The sequence below is a fragment of the Aythya ferina genome (assembly GCF_964211825.1).
Source record: "Aythya ferina genome assembly, chromosome: 2".
Taxonomy (NCBI): domain Eukaryota; kingdom Metazoa; phylum Chordata; class Aves; order Anseriformes; family Anatidae; genus Aythya; species Aythya ferina.
Genome location: NC_140297.1, coordinates 60,172,336 through 60,194,300, shown reverse-complemented (window position 1 = coordinate 60,194,300; position 21,965 = coordinate 60,172,336). Strand labels below are relative to the sequence as shown.

Here is a 21,965-nt window from a genome sequence, read left to right as displayed (position 1 = left end):
ACAGCAGGTTCCTGCCCATGCACCAAGCACAGCTGATTCAATACATCGATGTTTCAGGAGCTGCTTCAAGCCCACTGAGACATAGCTTCCAGCCTGCAAACACAGCTGTAGTAGGAGATGCAAAAACCAATCATGCTTTTCAACGTCAGTAAGTCCCAAAAGATCTGCAGAGGTTGTCCCTGTCCCCTTTCAGACACTGTCAGCCATAAAAGAACACCCAATAAAACCCCAAAGAGAGAACAACAGCCACTCCTCACCTGGGACTGACAAAATTTCAGTGTGGCCTAATATTGACACCAAACCTATCACACACGCCTATTGTGGGTTTCAAACAATTGTTTTGATTTAAAAATAAATAATCCTAAGACTCATTATGACTTTTGTCTCATTGATATGGCAGACAAATACATTCCTACTTGGCCCATCACATATCCTTGCAGTTACAATTGGTTACAGCTGAAGAAATCATACAGAATGAAATGGATCAGTGAAGAAAAAAACAAAAATCCCTCGTTAAATTTACCTTAGGTTTACCTCAGTTTGAAGCACAAGCACTGTGATAAATGGATCGACCTATTAAATAACCTCTGGTGAAACTGGGTAGGTACTGTTCTGTGCTTTCCTGAAGGGCTATGCAACTTTACAGCTACTTATTAGGCAGAACTGTTCTCGAAAAGAAAAGCTCTTGGGTAGCTGAATATTTTAGACTCCAGCCTCAGACTTTTTCTATGATGTGAACGTTTCTTAGGAAGAAAAATGAATCAAAGTCAGGAACATGTGCTTCTTGCTGAAAGCTTAAAGAGGGGATTTGGAATTCAAGAACATGAAAAGGGTAGTCCCTGAAGCCCAAACAAAAGAAGCTTTGGATTTAGAGAAGATTCTGATTAGATTTTCACACACTGATTTAAAATTACTTGCATAATGCAAAGAATATGCCAGGATATAATGCACCATGGTTGCCAGTGATGGCAAGCTGTCACCAACTGCTCAAATGCTTTAGGGAATTTAAGGCCAAGCTGAAGTAAACAACATACTTGCTTTAAATTATCACATAAGTGAACTACAGAACACCTTGTGGCATAACTGTGCAAGAGCAATTTGACTTCTTTCCTCCTGGAAGCTGACAGCTTATGGTGCTGCACAGTTCATTCTTAGGGTATAACATGGAAAAGCTGCTTACAGCTACCGAGGAAAAGGTTTTAAAAAAAGTTTTTAAACTTGTTCACTGGCATGCAAGAGCTCAAATATCATGACGAAACAGACCTTGAGCTTACTGGACCATTTTGTTTACAAGGAACCTAAGCAACATTGCTGATCAGCATAGCAAAGAAGGGTTAAACGCACAATATACCTAAGAATGTGTACTAGCCACTGAAAATGAATGGCTACAGAGCCAGGCAGTAATTCTTGTGGGTGACGTTTGATGTTTGCAGACCATGCTCTCTACTACCAAGTTCCTAACCTTCCATTACTTCATCTATTGCTCGTCCACAAATAACCTGCACCATTTTTTGTTTTCCCTTCAGCAATTTGTATTATCACCATACAATATTATTGCTATGTTCTGAGGGATCTATCCTTTTACTGATAGTTCTGTCATATGTAACTATGCAAAGTTACAGCATTTATAATACACTTAAAATTGTAGCCTGGTACTATACAAAACCACATTGTGGACAAAATCACACATCAGATTGGTAGAGCAGCTCAGCCAACTGCCTGGAGGATAGCAAGAGAGTATTGTGAATTTACATAAACTAGAAATCCTTTTTTATTTTTTTTTTAATATAGATTAAGGTGTACCTACATGCTAATAAGGTATGGAAGAACTTAGAGGTATTATGTTTTCCAGTTTTACAGATACACTGCAGTATCACTACAGTGTTCTTTCAAAACTTCAGATATTAACTACTTGTTTAAACTCCACAACTAGTTGGTGAAGCAATGTACGTTTACTTTCAAACTTCAGTGACTAAATGGAGGAAAAATATTTGGAGTTCTGAAAATAACTTTTCACAGGGATGTTTGTGTTACTTAATTTCATCAGAGAACATTATGAAGAGATTACATTCTGTGATAATGTACTCTGAAAAATCACTTCTTTTGGATGATGAAATTAAAAATAAATGTGTTTTTGTTCATATCCAAAGAGACTTATTTAACTTACCTCTTTTGAGCTCCTAAGGACAAAAGAAAATCTTGGTTATCTCATTTTTGAAAGGCCGCATTTTTTTCTGTATTTAAATGAAGTCATATACTACATTTACACTTACTTTATAAGTGTAAAGACCTACTGCTGACATTAAAATATAAAGTCTCTGGATGGGTTTAATACTAGAAAAACATAACTGCATAAACTACTGCACTGTGAAGACTGAGTAAATAACCAGTTTATAACAAAATGAATGTGTTGCCATGCAAAAAGGGTATGTTCCCAATGCATGGAATTAACAATTAACAAGTTTGTTAATTTAATATATGATTCAGTACACAGTCAGCAAGTCCTTCAAGTCCTGAAGCAGCTCCATGGAAAGCAGTAAGACTCCTCATGGGTCTCACCGAAGTTAAACAGTTCACTAATAGAGTAAATCTGGATTACAGTAGTTTGGTGAGCTGAATTCACAGTGATTCATCTTTCTTTACATGACCATGATATGTTTCCAATATGTGAAGCACTTTAACTGATACCAAACACAAATCTCCAAACTTTTTTTCCCCCTTTTTATTTCCTTTTTCTGTTCCAGAGTCAAGTAATGAACAAGCTGAGCAGAGGAACAGTGAATATGAACTATAGAACAAGGAGTTCCTAAGTAAAGATTTTCACATCTCCTCTTTCCAGAAAGTACTTGGTAAGCAGGATAACTTAAAGAAACCAGTTTTAAATCACATTCAGAATTATATACAGAAGTGACAACTAAACAAAAACTACAGTAGCTCTGCATGGTCCTAACAGATTTGGTGTCACAGACTGGCATGTAGAACAAGGGGACTGCTATTTCTTCATCTCCAGGATTGCACTTCCTGGTCCTCGGTGTTTGGCACTGCATATGTTGCAGAACTGGACAGAAGATACCTGGAAACAAAAAAAGAAATCAAGAGCCTCTTAGAGAATGTGGGAAGATGAATGAAAATTGCCAATGTTTGTCCCAGTATCACTATTCACTCTCAGGCTGTTCCCTACAAATACTACTAATGGATAGGTTTAGGAAGGTGACGTAGTGGAGCATGGCAAAACAGGTTGTTTTGGAGTCAGAGGGCCGTACACCACTCATGCCACTTGTATTACCACCACTATCCAGGTGAGTAAGTCAAATTCTCTCCACAACAAAGATGAAAAATACAGACTCAAAATGTCGCTAATTATCTTCATACATGAAGAAGAGACTAAGTCACTTAGCTGGCTCCACTGACCACTGGTTGTCTTAGTCACAGTCACACCTGAACACCTTTCCATTTACTATCAAATAAGCGCTCATTTTTACTGCTGCGTTTAGCCCTCTGTGATGCTTTATGCACGCACTACTTTCCTTTTCCTACATCACCAGTAACCAAGTATCAGTAACACAACTGGCTGTCTAAGGCCAAGAAATACTGTAGCAGTGGCGAATTTGTTTCAGATATGGACAGATACCTTTATATTAATATGTAAAATAAATACTATGTAATATGTCACATTTAAAAAATCACATTTGATGAGTTACCCAGTCCCATCCCTGTCTCAGCCTACTGTGATTGCTAGATAAATTTTAGATTATTTGTGAGATAGTCACATTTGTGGTAAATATTATTTGAATAGATAATAGTTGGTGGGCTTTCTTGTGCAAGCTATCTAATATTCATTAAAGTTATAATAATTTAAGTATACAAGCTATGGCTATAAGCACTCTGCTTGGTCACTTTGTGGTGACTCAAAGTGACTTAAATAGATGCTCATTTTCAGAGAGAAACAGAATCAGCAAATCTTAAATCCCATTTCCTTTTTGATTTTAGTACTATTCTGATGCTTTCATTTCTAAATTCCAACATGGTTATATCTAGAAATTACTTTGTTTTCATTGGAAAAAAAAATATTTCCCTACTGAAGAAAAACATTCTAAGCATAAAAATAATTGCAAAGATATTTAAATATTTGCTTTCTGAAACACAAATTGGGATCGGGATCATATAATAAAAATCACCTGAAAAAATATCTTATTCTTTTATTTAATTAAACATACTTAAGCTGTTGCAATAGAAAAGAACTAATAAACATTCAACCATGTCATATTTTCTGTATGACTCAAAGTTGTGTTGCCCATTCAGACTGAAGAAATTGATAATGTACTTCTCAAACAGCAGTAATTTCTTTTTAAATTGCACATACTTAAATTGCACATGGGTTGCAGTGGCCCAACACATCTTTTCCCTATTCACATTCTATTATAACGTACCATCATAAATAATTACTGTAATTGTATTATAATTCCTGATAGAGCCATGCCCTTCTCCACAAATGAGAAAAGGAGATATGATTTGTCCTTTTGTCTTTGGCAAAGGTGACAGAGATAGTAAGCTAGTTCCTTACTGTGTTAGATACTGGGAGACACTCTTTGTGAAACATGTGTCTGCAGTGGAACACTACCACATTGAAGGACTTGGATGCATCTGGGAAAAAGAAAAGTAAATCCATTACAAGAGGACAATGAAACAAAGAATTCAGTGACTGTAGCTGTACACACCCCCATTCCATTATACACACGGTGTATACATCAAGTCATGTCTACATTACTACAACAAAAATGTTCAAATTACACTCTATTCCCACACTGGAATTCAACAGCAAGGTTTGCACAGGAGACTGAAATTTACACAGTGATTACCAAGGGAAGAGTATTACACGTTTCTATGAATAACAGCAAACAGTAGCTCCTCTTCGAATATAAAAATAGATGGGTTTCTTACTCTTCCAGAAAAGCATCCTACCTGAAGGAAGTATTGGAGAAAGGCATGACTCACAGATATTCTCTTCTGGGGAAAAAAATAAAAAAAAAAATAAATAAATTGTATACATTTGTAACAACTTTATTAACATACTCCATGTTTACTTTTTTTTTTCTCCTTTTAATAAAGCGGGCATTAATATATTGCTATTACAGAAATGGATCTTGATCTTAAAGTATTTCCTTAAGATACCTACCACAGATTATTAAAAATTAAATAGCAGTACTAAAGCAGTATTTCTATTAAAATGTTTCATTCCTATGATTTTGGTGCAGGCAGAAGTGCAGGAGCTAGACTAATAACAGGGCTGTAGAGGCACAAGGCAAACTCCAAAAAAAAAAAAGCAGCACAAGATGGGTTCCTGATTTCTCTGCAGTGCTTTCTAGCAGAAGCTCCGGTCTTCTGTGTTTCTGTAAGCTTTTGCCTCATGGCATTAACACACATCTTGCATGAATCACAGAACTTTTTGCGTACACAATTAGCACCCTGTAAAACATTTTCAACTATTTCTAAAAACTATCTTGTTGCAGCTTATTATTACCTGACTGTTTTGGCACTGAACAGCATTTTCCATTGTTACAGACTTCAGGACACAATGTATTACTGGCTATGCCGAGACTAAGAAAGTGAAAAGCTGCATGCTGGGTCTTGTTTTTGCAATACAAGTGCTTTCTTTGTGAAAGGGAAAGCAGCTAACACCCTACTGTACTCTACAAATAAGGTATAATACTCAGGCATTTCTGTCAGCTTCCAAATGGACTGTCATGTGGCTTAGGTTTATAAACCAAGTAAAAGACTTGAAAACCTTGAAAGTCACCACGTTTCTTCTGTACCCACCATCCACTAGAACACCCTTCATTTGAGTTCGATGCATTTTCTTCAACAAAGAAAGAGAGTCGGCAACAAGTATCTTCTTGCAACCTTCCCGCAGCAAGATCTATTGTGCAAAGAACACAAAATACAGCAGTTATTGAGTAGATGGGCATAGCAACTACTTTGGCAAGTCACCTATGGGGTTTTGCTGTTATAGAAAGCACAAGAAATGTTCAAGCAATTATATCTTTAGCAGTGGAGGCAAAAAGGAAAGGAGGAAAAGAGGAACCTCCTGCTATGACCACCTCTATTTCAATGAAAAAAACACATTTAAATAAATATAAAATCCTTTGCAAACATACTACTGTTGTAAATTACGACAGTCTTCCACTGAACTGCTCTTAAGAAAATAAAACTGAGAGACGTTTTTTTACATTGTCCCTCAGAAATGGTCTCTAAACCATTTCAAAACTTTCTCCACCCAAACCTTCCCTACTTACCTTAGGAAAGGCATTTACTAAACATAAAACCTTTCCAAAAAACAGTAATTCCAAATATATTTTGTTCATCTGTATTTCCTACTGAGGTGTCATTTAGTAAACCATATTAAAAAAGCCCAAGCAATTAATGTAAGATCTGGAGTTTGTTCCTCCTTAGCAAAAGTCTTAAATTCCTTTTTTTTTTTTTTTTTCCAAACTTATTCAGTATTTTACATTAGATTGACATGTCATTGTCTGTCAATGTTGTGAAACACAAAAAGGGCATCAAAATTATATAGAGCATTATTTCCCAATGCATAGTAAGGAAAGTTCATGAAAATATGACAAACCCAAATTAAAACTTGTGAAAGTTTTCTTCCATCCACCACATACTAAATTGATGTTTGGAAATTTGTTTTCCAAGACTGTAATTGTTCTGAAAAATGTTTTCAAAAAGGTTCACAATCAATTTTAATCTGAGCAAATCTACAAAAAAAAAAAGTGTTATAAAGAGGTGTTAAAAAGTGTTATAAAGTGTCATAAAGTGTTATAAACAGTTCATCTGTTTCTCCTGATTATTTGTACTACAGGAGACTTTGGAAAAAAGTATTATGAAAATGAAATATTTTACCCTTAAAAAAGCATAGGACCATAAACACAATTAGGACAATATGTTAAGGCTAGAGAATGAAGAGGTTTTAAGTGGATATATTACTTCACTAAATTAATGAAAACATCTGCAACCAAATCATTTATTGAGGTAAAGAATCTGATTTTCTGGCTATGCTAGAGAAGGTGCTACTGCAGAATGAAAACCACAAGCCATGAAAATTTAGAAAGTCCTGATTTACATATGTCTAATATTATCTTTAAAGGAAACCATTGCAGTATGCAGAAGGGTATACCTGAAGCACAAGAAACACATTCAGGCCTTGCTTCAGCTTAGCTCTCAACCAAACCCAAGTTTCTCAAGGACAATTACTTAATTGCTTCCAAAATGCGTCACAAACCAATCAAAAGTGTGTTATTTTTAGTCATTATGACCAAGAAGCAGGCATCCCACTGCGCAAGCTGCCATCTGCCCCCTAGTGCCTCCGAGGTGTCTGAACAGCAGCTTATTTGTATTCAGAACAGCCTAACAGCTTTTCCAGATGCTCTTTCAATCAGTGTTCATCAGATTATCAATGATGTCTGTTAGTTCATAACCTCTGTTGTGAATGGACAGACATGAATGATAGGAATGGAAGAATTATGGATGGACAGCCCCAGTTATACATCAGAGAGTTACTGCAGGTTTAATCCATGTTTAAACTAGTAACATTTGAGTAAAATGGCTAATCCATAAAACCTATGAATTGATTTTATATTTTAAAACTGGGGTGGAGGGGAAGTAATATTAGAATACCTACATATTTTGAAGTCTTTTTCTAAAAATTGTCAAAAAAGGTTCAGAAATTAGGCACATTGTTCTGAAATGAGGGAGGTGTTTGCATCTCTTCCAACAATACAAGCTTTTTGCATATTTCACTCAGGTATAGACAGAAGCTGAAAAGATTCTTATTTTATAAATTCAGAAAATGTAACAGAGTTACGGCTAACACACCAGTGTACAGATAAGGGACTTCTTATATCAGCCTTCTCTGTGAGAGAGAAGTGTGATAGAGCAACTATAGAAACTACAGACCTGGAGCATGATTACATGATTTACTTTAAGAAAGTTTCCCAGATTCCTAATTGCTAAGTTAAAACCACTGTGAGATCAGATAGCAGAGACTTGAACACAGGAACAGTTTCATATTCCTTTCCAATTTAATTCCCAGAGAAGTGAATAATAAAGGCAAATACAAAGACTGACTACACATTAGAGAGAGAAAGTCTTTGTTACGACTAAATCACTGTAATACTGATTAATTTCTGTCCAAAAATGATGTATATAGAAAAATAAAACAAAACCAATAGCACTAGTTTCATTGAGAAAAAAAAAAAAGAATTTTTGCTTTCCACAGAAATCCTAGTAAACATCAATTTTGCTACAATTTTCACATAAAAGCAATACTGACCTCACTCTGTTGGCTAAGGGATCTTTAAAAAATAATTGCACTGGTGAAGTCCTAATGGGAACAGAGGACATGTATGAGTCTAAGAAAAGTACCATCACTAAGTGTGGAAAGTAGATTACACCAGAACAATGATATCTTTTGGTGCTGATCAAGCCTAAGCTGTATGCATCCATTTCATTCAAGGGGCTCAAAACAGGCAAATACCATGCTTACTTAAAAGCAAGTAGCAAACTACCTGCATTTTCAGGATGGTCTTCAAACTGCAGAGCTTTGGGCTGCAAGAGCATGAAGCTGGCTGTCCATCCCTCATTTAGAAGCCTAAATCACTATCAGCAGATCCTGACCTGTTCTTACTAATGATACCTTGGAATGTGAAATAGAAAAACAGGCACCAGACTAAAAATCTGTGTCTACGAAATGCCTTTTGACAAGAGTTTACACATTACAGACTGAAGACAAGTTCGATATCCCAGGAGAAAGCATTCCTCCCACATTCAAATATTTCACTGTTGACGAAGAGTATTATAACTTATTGAGTCTCAGAACCTTTTTTTTTTTTTTTTTTTTGTAATTTTGTTTTATTTTTTCCCCCAGTGAAGGTGTTCTTATATAGGAGGTCCAGTTAAATAGAGTTTGACTCCAGAAGACTGTAAAAAAAAAAATGATTCTGACTGAATCCTGACTTTCAGTAGGAAAAACGAACTTGCAGATTTAAAGAATTTAAGGACTGTTGGATAAAAAAGACAATACAGCTGGCTGGTGTTCTGATATATGTGATATATAAAATATAAAAGTCAGTTCTTAAAACCACAACTTTATCTTGACAACTTTTCAATTGTACGGAGATATCTAAGTTTTGATTCTTTGCCTTTGAAAGCCCTTTTAAATGCAAACAATAAAGATGAAAAGTATTAAGCTTTTGCCAGGATATCAGTATGTCTTGGCTCAATACAGTTAGCCTGTCAGAGATTTGAATGGTATTTAGTTATGTTGGAAATGTTGACTGTTAAAAAAATGAACTAGGTACATGTTATTTCTACTAATTATGCATATCCCTACTTAAGAGAACATATCTTCTGAAGTTTATAAATTAAAAGGAAGTAGTCCATGGCCTATTTTATCTACAAATTTATGGCACTGAAGAACTAGATTGCAGGAGTTAAATAAAAAAAAAAGTTTTAGACTACTCTTAGTAACTACTCCTGTTGAAATGCAGACAACTGTAACTTTGTTTTTACTATGTCTTCATAACTTTGTCAATGTTACTGTACAAGAACACTAAAATTGCTATTGTTTCAGCAGTCAGTAAACTTCATCACTATAAAATATCAGTGGCACCCAATTATCTGTTGTTGTTTTAATACATTAACTTTGAAGATGACAAATAGAAAACATAAAAAATGATCCTTAGGAAGGGAAGGGGAAATAAAGGCAATAACTATCTGTAGTTTTATTCCCAGTTCAGAAAAACACTTGAATGAAGTGCTTAAGTCTGACACTGTTTAGGAAAATACTCAGGCCTATGCTCAGCTTTAGGTTGTGCAAAACTGCATTTCCTGAAATGGGAAAATAAAAATGGGCATTCTGATAAAAATAATAAGGTAGCTGATAGACCCCTACTTGTAAAGCAGAGCTGTAGCTCCACAGCAGAAGTAAATTAGTGATACTTATTTGAACTTATGGTCTAAGATCAAAGTCTCACATGATTAGCATCTTATTTTTATCCAATAGAATACCTAATCCTATCTTAGTGCCATGTTTGTTTGGCAGCAAACATTAGCTCCTTCACACAGGTGTAAGTTATCCACATTACTTTAGAGCTGAGGTGAACTTACGGTAGGTATCATTTGAGTAAACATTTGAGTAAAATGGCTAATCCATAAAACCTAGAGGTAATGAATCTAAATGAATTGATTTTATATTTTAAAACTGGGGTGGAGGGGAAGTAATATTAGAATACCTACATAAAACAGTTGCAGCAGTTCCTCTAATGGGCGATAAAATGTTAAACTGAACTGATCAATCTGCAATATACTAACTTTAATAAAAACTTACATTATTCAGGGAAGATGCCAGATTAAAAAAGAAGTTACAACAAATTTTATTGCATTACTAGACTTCCTTACTGGATTCGCTAATGCACAGTGCAAGCTACATATGGCATGATTTGGCAGCCATTCAATTTGATTCACTTAATTTTGTTGTCATGTAAATAATTGTTTTCAAAGGGAGAAAGTCTGTCTAAAGCACTGCTTTTAGCTCATACCTACATTTCAAATCACATCTAATGAAATGTTTACTGCTACAGAAATTTAGGAGCATAATAGGAAATTTGTACCTGAATACTTGCGTAAGTACAGTTTTGCATAAAACAATCTTACCAGGGCTTGCAAAAGGAGGTCACAATTAAATAATAGAAAGGCACAGCTGCAATACTTTTTGGGAGCTGATGTTATGACAAGATCAGCACAGTTTTCACATTTGGCAGTGACTTGCAAACCAAGCAATGGGTTCTAACTTCACTTATTCTCCTGCTTTGTGGTTCTTGGCACAAGATTTTCCTTTTTGCCTTTGAAAATGGGAAAGATGAGACTCACGCACGTACAAAACTGGTGATCTGAAGAGATCACACAAAGTCCTAACCAAAAAAATTTGGATCACTATACAAGTTTGAAGTGGCTGGTACATTAGGTAATACAAATCAGGAATTTGAAAGGAGTTGTCTCAGGCCAGAATAGAGGACATACATTCCACAGCAGGAACCTGCAAAACATGATGCAAAGAGGTGTGACCAGGCATCATGCCAACACACCAAAGACTAGCTTTGAAACAGCTAATGAGGCAGCAGTAGTAATGACGAAGTGAGGGTGGAATTGCCGTCTGCTAGGAAAGGCTGCTTAAGACATTTATATGAAGGTCTAGCCGTATCATGAAGCACATGCTTAATGCAAAAATGGTTCTGCTATCAAAAACTGAGCTTGCCAACATAAAGATACTTAGGTGAGCATGTTCAAGAGCTGCGATTGCATCTTTAAATTTCAGTGTAGACACACCATCTGTTTGTAACGGTGCACTTTACATTCCTGTAACACTTCAGGAGCAGTCTTATTTTAAGCTATAGCTTTAATTTCTGTAAAGAAAAATAGTCACTTTAATTTCCTTCCTTCTCTCTTTTTTTTTTTTTTGCTATATTGTTTTGCTATTGTACAAGCAAGCCAAGCACAATTTACTTTAAGCTTCCCTGATTTCTATTACTCCTAAGAGGTATAAATTTTAGCCCCAGAGCTATCCAAATCTACTTTAAAATGAATTTAACTTAAAATCCATAAAGCGTTTCAATGCTAAGAGCAAATAATTTTATATACTGCTCTAGAGGTTAAATAGATCCTTTTAATCCCAAAGTAATTTTGTTAAAAGCTATCTGTAGATAAAAAAGATTCTTTCCTCCCCAAAATGTGACCAACTTCATTAGTCTTGTATGAAGCCACCAACATACTCCACATATAGGCAAAATCACTGTGTGCAGACGTACAAAATGTTCCATTTTGATTTCCACAGAATGCAGCAACAGTGGCATCAGCACTGCAAGCAGCAGGGTACTGACAGCAACAAGATTAACATGCAACTGTTTAAACGCAGAATGTAATTTAGCATTGTTTTGGAAGGATAGTAGTATCTAATGAAGTCAATGAAAAACCTGTAAATAATGCTACAACATGCAGTACATACAGACGTGTACCTGTCTATCCGGAGTACCTCCTTGCACATTACAGATGTGTAGGGGAACAAGACACTTAAAATGCTTCTTTGAAATACTCAAAGTCATGATCTAAAAGAAATACCTATATCATCCAAGGTTTCAACATTTCTACTTACCCAAACAAAATGAACAAGCCTTCAGGATAACCATTTATCATGCTACTCGGTAGCGAAGTGGTTTCCTTTTTCCTTTTTCCTTTTTCCTTTTTCCTTTTTCCTTTTTCCTTTTTCCTTTCCTTTCCTTTCCTTTCCTTTCCTTTCCTTTCCTTTCCTTTCCTTTCCTTTCCTTTCCTTTCCTTTCCTTTCCTTTCCTTTCCTTTCCTTTCCTTTCTTTTGTCTTTTTGAAAATGATTATCACAGTAAGAATGCAACATTTACCTGCAAGTTGTAATCCTGAAGAATTTTCACTAGAGAGTCTCTCAAATTAGGAATCTCCATCCCTTCCTTAATGCGGTGGATCAAAAGAATGGGATCAACATGTGTTCCAATATTGTTCAACAAACCAGTAATAAAAGCTGTGAAAACCAAGATACAAGTAAATTAAGATAAAAATCCAGGCAAACACTTGATCAAAGGATGTTTCAGTGACAGCTAGAGGCTTTGATTGTTTCTATGACAGTTCTATACTGAGAGATAGCATTAAGCCTCTTTTATATAGCCTTTACATCTTTCTTGCAGTTTTATTCACTTGAAAATAGGCCTTTGGGGAAGAGGAAGACACAAGAGTTTGGCAATTCACAGAACTCCTAGGCTATCTGGAAAAGAGATACTAGAGTATCCAGCTCAAGTCATCAAAAACACGACTAAATAACACATTTCAACTCAATAAAAATGGCACTTGTGTAAACAGAAAATTAACTTCATTATTTAAATATTCCATACTTAATTACAGGGTTAAAAAACATATTTGTAAGTATTTAACCTAACTCCTAGGGAACGTGTTTCTCAGCAGTGAAAAGTGTGATGCAAAAGTCTAATTTTTTGAAGTGCAACTGGCTAAATGGAACACTGGAAGGATGAACTTCAAAACAGACTAAGAGGCAACCTTATTGCTTGCTACAACTTTCTGAGCAGCAGAAGTGGAGAGGGAGGTGCTGGTCTCTTTTCCCTGGTAACCGATGACAGTATGTGTGGGAATGCCACAAAGCTGTGCCACGAGAGGCTATTATTCTAAAGGAATAACAGATTTTGTTCGCTGTTGCTTGTCAGAATTAGTGGTCAAGTGATGAAAAGATATATATTCTGATATTAATTCTATAAGACATGCGATCCTTTAGATAAAGAGATCCCAACAGAGATTTCACAGTCTTAATTTAAAGCACCAGAAGAGGTTGTAAAACTAGCAGGATAGTTAAAACAGTTTTCTATTTTCCCAGTCATAAGAATTCTGAATCTCCCTCCTAAACAAAACTGATTGCTGTTTAGGAGATTCTGACAGATTCTGATTCCATCTGAACTTTAAAGTAGAGTAGACATCCATATCATGAAGAGCAAAAATACTCTTGTTATTGCAGATCTTATCTTTGTGCCACCGAAACAAAACAACATAGTTATTTTATTGAGGGGCAGACAGGTGTATGCTCTTCATTTTCAGAATTTCAAAGGGAAGCAGCTGTAATAAACAGACTACACAACATCCTCATCAAGCCTGCTGACTATGTTTTGAACGTGTCTAAAAATAAAGCTTCATATACTGCCAAATTAAAAGCACCATTCTCTCCTTAACTTGATGTAAGGACATAACTATGCAGAGCTTAGTCAAGTGTTAAATCCCTAAGTACTCATTCTGTAGCATGCCTACATGCTGCCTTACTGGACATTTTTATGCCCAGGACAGCTATGGCATGCTCCACAAACCAAAACACCTCCCTGGCTATCCATAAACACCTTTGTTAACACGTGTGGATAATTCAATCCTTCACCTGCAATAGCATTTCACAAAAAATACAAATGCAAGGCTGCTAAGAAACTATTCTGCTTACGTGGTTTGTCAATAGAATATAAAATTAGATCTTCCCAAAGTTCTCCATCATCTTGTTCCTTGGCAAATTCAATAGCTTTATCTACATCTTGCAGTTCTTCCATTATCATCTTCAAGGCACTGCGGCTATTGCCCATTCTACCTAGAAGAATAGAATAAGTAAAGAGATTATAAATCCTAAAGTACTAAGCATTGATAAGCACTTAAGAAGCTTGTAGTGCTCTTTCCATACAAATTTTGTAAGTGTGAAGTTTCCTCAGATGAATTCAAGACCTAATCTAATCTAATTTGACGAAAGGTATGCTAATCCCAGAGCAGTCAGTATAACCTGAACATGGGCTCAAATACTTTGCTGGGCTGGGACCCAGAGACTTTCTTAAGGATGTGTTGGGTTATATCAGGGGTTCTAAATGTCAGCAACATCTGATATAAGGTCGAGTGTGCGTGTGTATGTGTGCATGTAAACTCTAACATGAGTTACCCCCTGTTAAGAGCCTCCATGGACACACTTAACTTGCCCTAAGTATAGTGCAGCCTACACCCATGAAAAATGACAGAAAGAGGAAGTAGTAGTATAAACTCTGAACTGTTCTTTAAGTAAATCCTACTCTGTTTTCAAATGGTCCACAGAACTTTCTTATTTAAACAAAAATTGATTATGTCAATAATAAATGTTTTCCATTCTTTTTGTGACTAACACATAAAAATCTTAGAGTCATACAATGTCTCCCATTTAGATGCAGATACCTTGTCCTGCTGAGGAAGCTAACAATCTAAATTTAAATTTAAACAGTTTAAAATTAACTTTATTAAAAAAAAAAAAAAAAAATAAACACACAAAAAAAGCAACATAAGCAAATCTTCCACCGCAGCGAAAGATAATACTAAGCTTCTGAGATGCATACAGAGCAAAACATCTGTTTTATTTGTCCCCTCCCTTCAAACAGATAGGATTACTTTACTGATGATCTTGCAGATCATCACAAAAATAAACAATTCCTGCCCCCATAACCTTTCTCTCCAGAACACACCAACACAAAACTTCAAAACAAACAAACAAACAAAAAACACAAAAAGAGCAACAAAAAAAACAAACAAACAGAAAAACAACAAACCAGAAACACAATAACACAATACATGAATGTAAGACATCATACAAATAATCCAGTGCTTTGTTTTATTTTCTAAAGCATGTTATCTGGTTCTATTGACTATATACCAGCTTTGTCTTTGGGAAAGCAAGTTAAATGACTGTAGACAATACCTCACATATTTTCACAGGTTAAACTTTATAACAAGATTAAATGCATGTTATATTTTATCACAGCAAAAGTTACTTACTCAGAAGATAGACCGTCTCTTCTACAAAGTTCCTCTGTTGGCAGATCTCTAGAGCCTTGAATTTAAGAGAAGGGAGGAGGGAAAGAGAAAACAGGGAACCATGTAACATGATATTTTATTGATCATCAATGCTACAAGAGACTAAAGGATACTTTTCCATGAAGTTGCATTACTCATTTTGACAGGAATAGAGCTCCCTTAATAAGTACTGTCAGGTCCTCTGGCATTAATTAAAAGGAGAAACTCCATAGCATTTTTTGATTTTTCTCTAAAATAAGTCTGGAGACAGGATGCGCATTTGAGTCTGGATTTTGTCAATCCCTAGCTTTAAATCTACTGGCAACTTCTTTCTGCTTCCAGAAGTTGGCTAATCCAAAAGCATTAAGGTTATCTACTGGCAAGACTTTTTTTCCTGCAGGTGGACTTATGAGGTCTCTAGTGATGGAGGTCTACTTGACATTCATTGTTAACACAATGAATGTACATCTGTACATACCCACAGGGTAACCAGAATGGCTTGGGGAGAGAAACCTCAAAATTTTTTGTGAACAACCTCAAAGACAACAAAACAAAAAACAATCTAATCCAAGCATGAAAGCATTTATTGTAAATTTGGTTTAAAGACGTCAGAGCCAATGCCATGAGCAGTTACAAAACTTGTGCATAGTTGACCAAAACCACAATTACTAAAATTACCAAACTGATTACCAAAGAGTTTTTAGTAACTGAAGGGCTGGATATGCTATAAATGATGCCATGTCTGTTTCCAATCTTGTAGCAGAAAGCAAACTCAAGATTGATGGTGTTGCTACGAACGTTCACCAATAAAGACAGTTATACTTGGAAATAAAAAATGTAAGTTGATAAGATACAGCTACAGCTGAAGATATAGGTAGGAATTAACTCTTCCTTCCATTCTCAAATTGTTTCAGATGGGTTACTCCACAAATTAAAGAAACACACAATGAACTTCAGAGCAGGGGTAATGATTTCTCAACTAGATACTTTGGAGGCTTTGTAGCTATCCATAACTAGTAATGAATATATTATAAACACATCTGACAATCTTTTTTTCTCTCCGCTTAGAGGTTAAAGTACGAAGTATCAGGTATTCAGTATTTCCAGGAGCTGCACATTTACTGACTGTCATGCTCCCTCTAGAGGAAAATAGGGAACAACCATACTTCTCTTTCAGTTTGTTTTATAAAACAGTTGCTAAACTAAACTTGAATAACAGTGACTTACTTTTATAGAACAGGAATGATTTATTTTTGCGTGGTTTATCATTTATTTATGACAACAGTAAGTGTGAATTTGTTCATTATAAAGTGTTTTTTTTTTATTATTATTTTTTTTTCTTTTGTCAATTTTTACACAGCGCTGGAATCTGCTTAACAGGAATTGAAGATATGGGCACCTGGAAAATAATTTTTCCCCTTTTATTTCCTTGGAGCAAAGATCTGTATGTGGCAAAAAGCATTATTATATGATATATAGGGTAAGAAGTATAATTATAGATTATCAGCAAAAGTAAATTCAGTTAAGATTTGTACTTCGTTGGTATCCTTCCTCTCTTCCTTAGCTTCTTTCTTACTGAAACATATTCATGTTTTAACATAAGGTTAAAGTAACTCTTTTTCTAATATCATGTGCTATCTTCATTTATGCACTACACTTTTCTGTATCACCCATCACTGAATATAGGTGATTGGATCTGGAATAACTAAAATTAGTTTGCATCAAAAAGAAAAATTAGTGCAGGTAAGTTTTGATACATAAAACCATGATTATGCAAATTATACGGTAGACAAAAGCTAGAGAGAATCACTGTTAAAAAAGCAAGCATCACTGACAAAAGTCTCTAGCTGGAAACCTCTCAGGCTCATTGTCTAGAAAGATCACTGAGACAACCTAGGCTTTTGGTTATTTTCAAAGACCAAGGCTGCAAGGATAACACAGTATTTTCCAGTGTTCCTATTGCAGAAAAGACGACTGACAGTTTACAAAAAGCAAGCAAAATAAGAGAAAGTGCTAAGAATGCTACTGGTTCTGTTTAGAGTGTTAACCATGTAAAATGCAATATTTGATACTACATTTAAACTATTCCACTGGTATCATCATTATATTGCACACAGAGAGGAAACATTTCAGAATGGCTGAGCAGAGCAGAGCTTAACAGCAAAACCACAAATAATAAAAGAATGACCCAACTGAAGAGGAAAACTCAAATTTCCATTCTGCTCACCTTAATACTAGAAGGGTAAAAAACAAAACAAAACAAAACAAAACAAAACAAAAAAACAAGAACAAAAACAAAACAAACAAAAACAAAAACAAAAAACACACAGTCGAAATATGACCATCATCAGTTTGTTTAGCTTTTGTCTGATGAGAAAGATCACGGAGGGGAAAACATAAAAAGGTTAAAGAAGGTGGCAACACCATACTTTGTAAAACTCCAAGTCTACTAGCAGAAGTACAATATCAAAACACTTTTTGCTCTGATAGTTTAGTGACTGTTACATTGTGTAAACTACTGGAAAGCAACTTAGGACTTTAGAACACAAAGTCCAGTTACAGTTATTCATTTTTCAAGATCTGACACTGAGTAGCTTTAGGTTCTTCAAAACAAGCCTTGATTTCTTGCAACCACAACCCACTGTTTAATCAGGTCAGGTACTGATGCATGGATATGCTTTAGGTATGCATCAAGTGCAAATCTGGGAATTTTGCATTAAAAATAACCACAATTTCTGCCTTCTGAGCTAAGAGGTCTCAGCTATCAGCCAGCTGTGGGTGCATCACTTCTGCAGGTGATCACAAATTCAAGGGATTCCTCCTTTTGGCAGTAGAGGGCAGTACCAGACACATTTACAAATTTACCAGACTACAAATGACATAAAAATGAAAGACTTGTTTTTACGTCTTGGGGGGCTTACCTTCTCTAGTGGACAGTGTGTGCTGTCTCTGAGAAATGGTAGTAAATTTGGACGATCGTATTCAGCATAAAGACTGATCTGTTTCTCATGATATCGTTGTCCTTTATGGTGATCTCTTTTGAAAAGCTTGTGCAAATACTAGGAATAAGAAAAAAAGAATTGGAACTAAAAACTCTTATAACATTATTTGGACTCTGCTGTATAAAAATGTCATCCAAATTTCCTCAGGAATATAATAGTACATACTAAAATGCACAGAGATTAAATACCAATTCAGAAGACTAATTTTACATTTTTCTGAAGTACCCTCATCACAGCAGTCTCTGTAAACCAACTCTGTTAAATAGGTTTTCAGCAACACTCAAGTAAATGTCTTTAACTTTCAAGAAAACTACTGAATTTTGAATTTAATAGAAAACTTTGGAGAAATATGTCATATGAAACATTTTGGTTATACAGATATGTTTGGCCATTATGGATAAGCAAAGATTATGAAATATTTTAACTGAAGTACTCATACTGTAAATAGTGAGGCAAAGCTCCTTCTCTCTTGATGAGCACAAACAAGTCGTAAGAATAATCTGGATGGTTCCTTTTACCCAAAGGGAAGCAGGCTCACACTTTGAAACTAATACACTTTCTCCATAAACTGACGGCCAGTCTTTGTAAAGCACTTGGGCTGCAGGCTGCACACTTCATAAAGCTGTTTGCTATAATCAGATCTCTAAAATATAAACCCACGCTCTCTAGCAGATCGATGCACTGAACCCCAGCCAGCACACAGCAGCAAGTTAAACTTCCCTCCCTAATAGAGCCCAAGACTGCAGTTACACGTTACGCATTCCACTGACAGCACATTCCAACTGGTGCTGTTGGAATAGCAATGTGGAGCTTCCTGTGATATCGTAATTCTGCACGAACCAGAACAATCCTGAAGTGTATGGAAGTTAGTGCTCTAGAAAGACAAGCAGTTTACTGCTTGGAACAGCAAAATGCTCTTCAGAGTTGCAACCACCATCCAACACCGTTTTAGTGTAGGGGAAGAAGAAGGATGCAAACAAGAAGTAATTGACCAGAGAAGACAAGCATCCACAACGTGAATAAGGAATACCCCAGACGATGTTAAGTAGTAAGCAGTATGTTATCAAGTTCTCACAAATTAATCACTTTAAGATTATTTTACTACTGGCAAAATGCTATTGACATGGTAAAAAGTGGATTATATATGCAATTTCAGTGTCACATGCACACTGACAGTGTATCTATAAAAGATGTATCCTGCAAAGATCATATTCAGCTCAAAGTGAAACTAGCAGAATATAGAAATGCTGTAGTTCAGGTACCACATGCTGTAGTTCGGGTCTGTTTTCTAACTCTTCAACAACTCTGTCGATCTGAAAAAAAAAAAAAAACAAAAAAAAACAAGAGATCAGCAAACTTGTGAAGAACATTGCATTCACTGGACTGAAAGCAAGACGGAAAAGGCAAGCAAGCACTGGAATTACCATGCCATGAACTTGTTATACTTACGGAAATTTTATCTTCATTGTCCAAAAGCATGTCTACTGCTTTCTAAAGTAAAGAAAGAAAACCCCGTTATGGAATAAGTTTGCACAATTTCTCACTTTTGATACAGTATTATACTTGTTCACTTCTTGGTATCCAAAGGACACTGCAGACCTACTCTTTTCAACAGCATTAATTCAGAGAGTAGTTTGCATAACATCAGCACTCTCTGACAGCAGAGCATTACAGGTAAACACATCGCATGTTCTTCCAGAACACCTCTCCTAAGTTTCCACATTATCACCAATCAATTCTATACACTTACATTGCAGGTAAAGTATGCCTATTGAATCATGGGTCACAGAAGCCTACTGGCAAATGCTGTACAAATACTATTTACCCCATTGCAAAAGGGGATTTTAGGGTGACGACCACATAGGAAACACACAGCATAACTTGCCTCACAACTAGATTCCTCCAGCCTACCTGTACACTGACACAGCAACACAAACAAACATGATCATGTAAAGCAGAGTGGCCACCAGGGTTCCTTTTCTGCTTCCTCTTAAAAGCAAAATTTGCTTCACATTAAAAAGAAAAAAATCACAGATGCCTCTGATACAACTTTTTTTTTTTTTTCCCTTAATTTATTAAAAAAAGAACTATACAGTATTTGTCATACATAGTTTACAAGGAGCATACCAGAGACGGTCATCTTTGGTATAGTCCCAGTGCTGCAACAAGAGCTGCACTGTAATAGCAATCTACTGGGTTTTCTCCCAAGGATCATATGCAGATTGTTTCCCCAAGGACCCTATAGGTTCTTTCCCCAAAGCTCACACTTTTCCACTAAAGCTCATTTGCTGAGGTTTTAGCCAGATGGGAAGAAAGAAGGATGAATTCAATACAATATGCATACTTCTTGATTTGGGGGATTTAACTCAATAATCTTGCAACGTTTGAGAGGTAGATTAATCAATTGCAATGAAAGAAAAGTGGAAAGTACATTTAAAGTCTGCCTCACAATAAATTAACTGTTTACTTTCTGTGGCTCATTAATAGTATTATTTGATCAAAAACACAGAAAGAATATCATGAAAGTCTACCTGAGAATCACAACAATCTCAGATACAGCACTCTTCTCGCTGTGAACAATAATTTGTATGGAAATACAAAATAAAATTTCATCCTTAGGTCAATTAGTCTAGGCAAACATCTCCTTATCTCAGAAAGTATACAAACATAGCAAACACACTTCCTGCCTCAGCAGTATCTTTAGCTCATTTATTTTTCATCTGTTAAAATATCTCTAGCTGAAAGTGAATATAAAATCATTAAAATCACCGTACCTCTGAATCAAAATCCATGAGCAGAACAATTTTATCTCTGATGGAACTGAAGAGATTGTGCTTGTGGATCAACTGGAAGACATCTTTGTGCCTCAGAGTTAGGTAAATTTCTAGGGCTCTGCCATAGCGCTGGTCATAAGTATACCTGATAAAAAGCAATGTTATAATTTACTTGATCTAATTGTAGGAAAATTACCCGAGGGGAAAAAATAAATATACCCTAGGATGTGAAACTTATTAGGATGCTGCTTGATTTGAGGAATGTTTGAATAGTTGCCATGATTCACTTTTGTTGATGGGGAACTAACACTGGGCAATGTTATTTTCAATTCTGTTTACAGAACAGAACACAAATATGTGGCTGTTATGTGGTTCTCTGAGTTTTCACTATCCTCTGTTTTCAAACCACAGGGGAAGCTACACAAAACATTAAATTTTCTATTTTTGGAAGCTAACTGGAAGTCACTTCAGAGCTAAGAAAACATTATTCTCTTAAAACTTTGGGATGGGCTTTAACAGAGGAACAGACAGTAGTAGGTTTGCTTTCTTCAAAGAGGCAGTATGGAAAGAACTTAATATAAGACTGTGGCTGAGAAAAATGAAGAACTTATCCTTGGAAGAAGTAGCCTAAAACCATACCAGTTTTAACACATTTTTCAGTCACATATTTCCAGCCATGCAGCAAACTTCATATACTACTTTTGAAAAAGAGGGAAAAAAACAACTGTTTATTTTCCCGTGGATAATTCTGAAACACA

The 21,965-nt window shown here is 35.7% G+C and overlaps 1 protein-coding gene across 4 annotated transcripts in view; it reads right to left on the bottom strand.

Moving 5' to 3' along the window:
• Window positions 1-2,447: 2,447 nt before the first annotated feature.
• The window catches only part of VPS41 (VPS41 subunit of HOPS complex), a gene marked incomplete at its 5' end in the record, with an annotated part of 109,148 nt that continues 89,630 nt past the window's right edge, over window positions 2,448-21,965 (bottom strand). For all 4 annotated transcript variants that reach the window (XM_084509809.1, XM_084509812.1, XM_084509810.1 and 1 more), the window contains 11 exons: window positions 2,448-3,073; window positions 4,565-4,644; window positions 4,963-5,007; window positions 5,818-5,917; window positions 12,470-12,606; window positions 14,074-14,214; window positions 15,414-15,468; window positions 18,353-18,490; window positions 19,696-19,746; window positions 19,883-19,924; window positions 21,208-21,352. In XM_084509809.1, the coding sequence (XP_084365935.1) occupies window positions 2,993-3,073; window positions 4,565-4,644; window positions 4,963-5,007; window positions 5,818-5,917; window positions 12,470-12,606; window positions 14,074-14,214; window positions 15,414-15,468; window positions 18,353-18,490; window positions 19,696-19,746; window positions 19,883-19,924; window positions 21,208-21,352 (1,015 nt within the window). In that variant the 3' untranslated portion in view covers window positions 2,448-2,992. The remainder of the gene's footprint in view (window positions 3,074-4,564; window positions 4,645-4,962; window positions 5,008-5,817; window positions 5,918-12,469; window positions 12,607-14,073; window positions 14,215-15,413; window positions 15,469-18,352; window positions 18,491-19,695; window positions 19,747-19,882; window positions 19,925-21,207; window positions 21,353-21,965) is intronic.